Source organism: Lactuca virosa, chromosome 3 (genome assembly GCF_052849685.1).
Source record: "Lactuca virosa cultivar CGN04683 chromosome 3, Lactuca_virosa_CGN04683_v6, whole genome shotgun sequence".
Lineage (NCBI taxonomy): Eukaryota > Viridiplantae > Streptophyta > Magnoliopsida > Asterales > Asteraceae > Lactuca > Lactuca virosa.
The window spans coordinates 62,703,381-62,711,265 of record NC_136428.1 but is presented as its reverse complement, the minus strand read 5'-3'; the positions used below and the strand labels follow the sequence as shown (position 1 = coordinate 62,711,265).

At 31.2% G+C, this 7,885-nt stretch overlaps 1 protein-coding gene across 1 annotated transcript; it reads left to right on the top strand.

Moving 5' to 3' along the window:
* Window positions 1-3,817: 3,817 nt before the first annotated feature.
* Window positions 3,818-6,008, top strand: LOC145165844 (adenylate kinase 4-like). Its single transcript, XM_079084748.1, has 6 exons — window positions 3,818-4,105; window positions 4,698-4,843; window positions 4,937-5,056; window positions 5,229-5,396; window positions 5,468-5,557; window positions 5,683-6,008. The coding sequence occupies exons 1-6, from the start codon at window positions 3,994-3,996 to the stop codon at window positions 5,782-5,784; spliced, it is 738 nt and encodes a 245-aa protein (XP_078940874.1). The 5' UTR covers window positions 3,818-3,993; the 3' UTR covers window positions 5,785-6,008.
* Window positions 6,009-7,885: the final 1,877 nt, after the last annotated feature.

The window sequence follows — 7,885 nt, the reverse complement described above, 5'->3', positions numbered from 1 at the left end:
TAATGGCTAATCACCTTTCTAAAGTTCAGATCCATAACCCTATATTTATTTATTAGTTTCCGCAATAAGTAGTTAATTAAGAATCATAAGTTGTTTTAAAACAAACACCCGTTTAATTTTATGGTCAACCATGTTTATAATAAGGGTGAAATGTTTCTTATACATAGTTTTATAAGTCTTAAATTTATGCAACAAATTGTTTTTAGACAAACTATACAACAATGTCTCACTATTGGAACGACCAAAAAAATTGAAACATTATAACATGGAACTGTTACAAGATACCGGTTAAATTCTCATTTATATAATAGTGTTTCATAACTATCAATTTATTCAATATATATATATATATATATATATATATATATATATATATATATATATATATATATATATATATATATATATATATATATATATATATCCAATTTATGCAAAAATAATTTTTTATACCAATTTATTCATCTGACACAAATAATGACCACTATACTTCAGTTGGTATAAGAATGAAACATTATATAAGAATGAAACATTATTCATTATTGCATATTTCGTTTAAAATAGGTTGCAAAGATTTAATGTTTATAACATTATAAATAGCTATATCTTGTTATATAAATAAGCCAATTTATCAAAGGGCCTTTTGGGCTGATGGTAAGAAGTTACTTTCTGAAATGAGAGATTATGGATTTAAGTATCATGACATGTGATATTTAGGATTAGGTTAAATTAATTATTGACGAAGATATTTAAGTTTTGCGATCTAATAATTGGTGAGTTGTTTTTTGGGCTGGAATAATATTATTTAAAACTAAAATAAAAAACAATTTACGATTTATTTTCTTGAAAAGGGTATTGATTAAGTGGATAAGTTCAAATTGAATTTCGATTATCAACTTATTAATCAGCCTAATGTTCTAATTAGCTTTGCTTTGGGTCATCACTTCTATTGTTTATGTCGTGTATATGTATTTCCCTATATCCCTTCATAAATCATGACCAACACCATTAGAGTAGTGACTAGTCCACTACAAGTTTTGATGGCTTAGGCCAACGCGATTTGGGTTGCCCGGGGCTACTCACAGAATTTGGGCCTATTTTGTAACATAAAATGTATTCGACATATAATGTGGGCTAAAATTCAGAAAATACTAGTAAAGGATAGAGGTGCTCATGGTAGGGGTGAACAAATCCGAGCCAAGAAACCGATCAAAACCGAAACCGAAAAAACTGAAACCAAAGCAAAACCAACGGTTAGGGTTTGAAATTTTTAAAAACTTAAAAGTCGGTTTCGGTTTTTACCCAGAAACTGACTCATCCAAATCGAGAAACCGACCAACACATGAAATCGACAAACCGACCCATCATTATAAATTCTTATTTTTATGAATTGACTAATTTACCCCTCTTATACAATGAAGCTTATAATATAATATATATATTTACTCAAATCAAAACTTATATAAAATTACAAAATTATTGTTGGCAAATAACAAAATTCTATACCATTAGAACACAATTTCACGTCCAAGAAATAACAAATTCCTAAACTATGTACAAGTGAATAACAATTAGAGCATTTAAAAAATAGCATCTCATGTTTATGTAAAGTAAGTAACTAAGTTCAATCATTATATAGAAGCTTTATTATCTAACCTTTTATGTAGAGTTAGTGACTAAGTGACTAAGTGCATTTCTGGAAAATGGGTTAAAACCCAAAACCCATGGGTTTAATCTTGAACCCATGAGTATATAGGTTGAACCCAAAAGACTAGAAAACCGCCAAAACCGACTCCAGAACCCAAGAAACCGAACCGACCAGAAACCGACCTTATTGGGTTCTGAAAATCAGAAACCGATCATTTTCGGTTTGGATCTAAAACCGACCCATGCACAACCCTACATAGGATAGAGGTGGGCAAAATCAGACATCAGATTGCTCTTGAAAGGGTTATAATCGGTCCCGAGCCTTGGCTAGGGTGCCTCAACCAATCCTAGCAAAATTGACTCGGGCTTACCGATCCTAATAAGAAAAAAAGTTACTTAACTGGTATGAAACCAGTAACGTGTTAGAGGGTAAAAAATTGATTATTATTATTACTATTATTATTATTATTATTATTATTATTATTATTATTTTCAAACACCAAAAAGATTTTTCCTTTTATAATTTATTAACTCCAATCAAATAAATAAATAAATAAATAATTGTCTGCGTTTTCTTTTGCTTTGCTTTGGTATGGGATATTGTTTTCATTTGGTTTAGTCTTTGGATATTTTTAATAGTCATTTCTTGGAAATTTTTATAACTCATCCTCATCAAAATCAATAGGGTTGTTGGTAAACTTATGATGTTTATTCTTCTAGTATCTCATCTTTAAGCCTTTCACTTTGATCCTCTATTGATACGAGGCTTAATGCATTTACTCAATTGAAAGGATGTAAATTGGTGTGCTAATGTATTGTTTATCTTTTATAATACTTTATAGGTTTAACATAAACATCTACATATGGTTGGATGCTCATCATTTAGGTTCAATCGTGAACCAACCATACCAGACTATGAGGAATTACTGGGATGGCTTGGTCCTTCTCTTCACAAAAATGCTTACACATATTCCATCTCCATGATTCTCGATCACTTCATATTCCTTCAATATTGTCCGCAATGCTCCAAACTTGATAAACATATAAAAATCCACCAATAGATCCGAACATAACCTGATCAAACGGAAAATTCAGAAATATGCAAAATTCTATCTAAAATGCATGAAATAAGAAGTGAAAATAGGCTTAGAATGCTAGAAAATATGCATAAAAATGCATCTAACATTGTTCGATTAGTTTTTGGCTTGAGGTGTTTGAAAATGATCTCAAACAGTAGAATGGTGTAGTGAGTTATTATCATACATCTTATGTGAATTTTCAATGTGAGGTTTTTTTTTTTTTTTTTTTTTTTTTTTTTTTTTTTAAGCACGACAAGGATGGGGCCTTCATAAGTTAGACCCTCTTTTAAAAACACATTATATACCGATAGAATTAAGCTAAACGTCCCTTAATCAATACTGACAAAACTTCATCATGATTCATAGGGCTTGTTTATATGTGTATTTTGAAATTGATAAACGATTATTACAATTTGAAGTAACCATAAGTCCATAACCAATTTTTTTATGTTCGGATAAGCATATTATTTTTATGACTTTATATTTTTAAATAATCACCCTAATCTATAATTATCAACTACAACGATTAGTGCAACTTGAAGTAACCAGAATCAATTTTTTTTTCACATTGATCTCTATTTTGGTCATTTTAAATATAGATAACTCAAATAATCAAAATTTACTAAAACGTTTGTCCAAACTCCAAAATGATCATTCCGATAGTGGATGGTTAAGACAGATACTTAACGATATATTCCGATAGTGGATTTTATCAATTAGTAAAAGTGTCAGTACCCAAAAGAAGGGTGTTACAACTTGCATGACTTGAAGATGATATATTTTTAAAAGAATTAACTTTACAGTCGAAAAGAAAAAAAAATTAGATGTGCACCATGTTGGTTTTTTGTTTTCGATTTCAAGGTAAATGCTTTAATTGGTTTATTTCAAGACTATTTGTATTTAACTATTTATAATACATACAAAAAATATCTTTCTACACCAATAACCATATTTTATCATACCTTATTAGTTACTATTATTATATTGATTATCATTATCATATTCATATCCAAACGTAATCACTTTCGTCTATTTTTTATGTGCAATCTTGTCTTGGTATAAAGAGAAAAGCAAAGCAAAAGGAGTGGCTTATTTGCATTCATCGAAGCTTTGAAAACCCCGCCTTCTTCTTCCTCCTCCTCATCTCCATATCTCAACTTGCATCGTCTTTCGTATTTTTCACTTTATTCAGTGGTGGGTGCACCCACTAATCCACCATAAAACCCATCCATCTTCGCAGCTAAAATCACTGTAGAAAGAGGCAGAAATGGCGAGCAGCAGCATCTCCCTGGAAGATGTACCTTCGTTGGACATGATGAGTGAACTCCTTCGCCGACTCAAGTGCTCATCCAAGTCCGATAAGCGCCTCATCCTCATTGGTATTACAATTAACCCTTTTTCTGTTGCGATTCTTTTAAAATTACGATGATCGTTCCGTGTTGAGTATTTGGGCTGTTGATTCTGAGATCTGTGAATGGTCCCATGAATTAGGGTAAATTTTGAAGCTTTTATCCCAATCACCAACTTCGTTAGTATCTATTTAGCATTATCCATATGGTGTATTAGTTCTGTTGTTGTTTTTTATTGGTGGATTTTTGCTTGCTTAAATCCTGAATGTTTTTAGGCCTTTTAAACCTAAAGTTACAACGTAAGCAGAATTTACTAGGGTATGATCTCAAATGGCACTTTTAACCCCCCTCCCCCTCTCAATTCCGTAAAAAGAATTATTGTATGATTCATTCTTCCATTTTGAAATTTCTTCTTGATGGGGCTTTATTGATATCTGTAAATGTTCTTATGAATTGGGTTATTCTAGAACCGTAGAGTTGGAATTAAAACTGAATCTTTAACCCCCATGGATCATTTTTTAATCACATTGATCGGTTTTAAGTGTTCTTGAGCCTTGAGACCGATGGGTATTGCCTTCTAAGTGTTGGATTAAATGTTTACAAGCAAATGAATGAAATGTAGGTCCACCTGGATCTGGAAAAGGTACCCAATCCCCCATCATCAAGGATGAATACTGCCTATGCCACTTGGCAACAGGTGATATGTTGAGAGCAGCTGTTGCAGCTAAAACCCCACTCGGGATTAAAGCCAAGGAAACCATGGAGAAGGTAGGCTAAGAGACATCGACACCATGGTTATGTACTTTTGTCATTTCTATTTCGGATTATTTGTTTGACTCCTTTCTTTTGCAAATTTCAAAGGGAGAACTTGTTTCTGATGACTTGGTGGTTGGGATCATTGATGAAGCAATGAAGAAACCATCCTGCCAAAAAGGATTCATTCTTGATGGGTTTCCTAGGACAGTTGCTCAAGCTGAAAAGGTTTCTTGATCCTTCATCTTCATTTGCCTCCATTTTGCTTTTTATAAGTCAATAAAATTATGTAAATAAGCTTGTTTCTTCTTTTTCCACACCAAGTCCTGTATGGGTAATGATATGCATCTGCATAAAGTTTGTTTCTACCCTTGATTTGTTTTTTTTTTTTTTTTTACAGCTTGATGAAATGCTTCAAAAGCAAGGAAGCAAGATTGATAAAGTGCTTGATTTTGCAATTGATGACTCCATCTTGGAGGAGAGAATCACTGGGCGTTGGATCCATGCTTCAAGTGGTAGGACATACCACACAAAGTTTGCACCTCCCAAGACTCCTGGTGTTGATGATGTAAGGGCATTTTAGACATTTAACAAAATATCTAGCAACCATATGAATCAAATTGTTTCTTCTTCTCATAGGTTACAGGGGAGCCTTTAATGCAAAGAAAGGATGATACTGCACAAGTTCTGAAATCGAGGCTGGAGGCTTTTCACAGACAAACAGAGCCTGTAAGTGTTGGGTCCCATCCCACCAACAAAGATGGGAATGGGATGTGATGGGACCCACAGTTTATTTTTAATTATTATTAGAAAAAGGAAAGATTTAAAATTTGGGTTTTGTGTGTGAACTACAGGTTATAGAGTATTACAACAAGAAGGGTGTGGTTGCAAAGCTTCCTGCAGAGAAGCCCCCGAAGGAGGTGACTGTTGAGGTTCAGAAGGTTTTGTCGTCTTAATGGATTAAGATGCCTGCTTTTTTTTTTTTTTTTTTTTTTTTATTAAAAAATATCTTTTTGATTATTGGGATGTTATCTAACCTGATACAATATTGGATCGGCTTAAACATTGAACTCTTTAAGCTACAATTTTCAATTTTCCAAGCATGATATTGATGGTGGTTGAGTTGCTGAGATATGTAAAACCTTACCAGAAATGAATAAAGTTGTAAGAAAATTGCCAATTTCTTTTCTAGTTTGTTGTTTATTATTTATGTTTTCGATACTAATATGGAAAACCACAAATACAGAAATACGCAACTCATGGAAAATCATATTCACGTATACATTATTGATTTGGTTTAGTTCTAGTTCGGGATCGAAAAATAATGCTACATGCTCACCCTTAAGGGATACAATATACAACATGCCACGATTTCACACTAGCAAAACACATACATAATACACAGGAATGTTTTTACCATAAGTCTCAAAAGATATAACTTTTCTTAAAAAAATGACTTTCTTACTGAACTTTTCTATAACCTATGTCAGCCTAAAACGTATAATATATACCTATCTTTTTTGGCTGACTTTGGTTATAGAATAGAATAGCAAGAAAGTAAAATTTTATCTTTTTTGGCTGACTTTGGTTATAGAATAGAATAGCAAGAAAGTAAAATTTTAAGAAATTTTCTAGTAAAGTTATATCTTTTGAGACTTATGTTAAAAGATATTTTTATGCATAATTAACATGCCACCTTGCAGTTTATTTAAACAAGACACGATCGAACCACACACAACATGTATTAGTGTATAATGTATATGTGTGTGAAACTGTGAATAATGCAAACGGCCAAATTTCCAAAATTTCATTAGTTGAAAAATGCAAATTCAAGAGTGGACTCGGACCCTTGAGGCCTTGACACCCGTAAACATTTGATAATAAAAAACATAAGAGTCGATTACTAATCAGTAAAAATATGAGGTTTGATCCGTAAAATCTTGATCAACTTAAATAATCAAATCTTTTTTGTTCTTTTCTGAAAATGAATTGCACTATTTTTAAAAGGAGCTGATTTGAATAAAAATTTATCATCCACTAGTTTTTTATGAATAGACAATTTTATCCTTATATATTATTTTATCAAACTTTACACTTTACCCTTTAACTATATAAATATATTAATTTCTATCATATATAGTTTTTTTTTTCAAAATTTTAATTTTACAATTTTATCAAATTTACCAAACATTACATTTTACCCCTATCACCAAAAAAAATATACTTTTTGCCCTAGATTTTTTTTTGTCAAGCATAAACTTAAAAAATATAAAAAACAAATGTATATATTTCACTAGATAATAACGTTTAAAATCAAAAACTTAGTTATATAACCAAATTTTTACCAAAAAAATATGATCAAACAACGGTCCAAATATAAATCTAAATAGTCATCCAAATCAAAAATATAAAAAAACTAGCTGTTAAAAAAAATGAAGATTATTAAGGCTAAAAAAGGACCGCCTAAATCAAACATATCTAATGGATATATGTTTAAATCGATTAAGTTGTTTTCGCCATCCACTTTATTGTGTCTCTGTGATATTCCACAACTCAAATCTTGATGATTCCACTTTGTTGCATTGAAGTAATTGAGTCTATTAAGCTCATCTGTTAGATAACAACATAGAAATTCAGAAATTAAGTAAGCTAATTATTAACATAAAATGACAAAGCAAGAAAAAAAATCAATAACTCAAGTGTGTTATCGTGAGTGGTATGATCAATGAAAAAAAAACAATTAACACTTGAGAAAACAAGAACCATTAAAACTTGCACTCTATGTGTCATTTTTTTGGGGTTTTAGTCCAAACTCCGACTTTTTTTGGATTAGTGGTCTTTTTGAGCTAGTTTTATTGCGGATTTGGTCCCTCGGTAAACTGAAATGATTTTAATACCATTGGGTATTTATTTTCTATTTTTAAAATCAGTTTTTTAATGTTTAATAATTATTTATTCATTTTAATAATTAAAAAAGAGAGGACCCTCTCTCTCTCTCTCTATCTATCTCTCTCTCTAGAAACACACCCAATTCCCCTAACCCCCATCTTCTTTCTT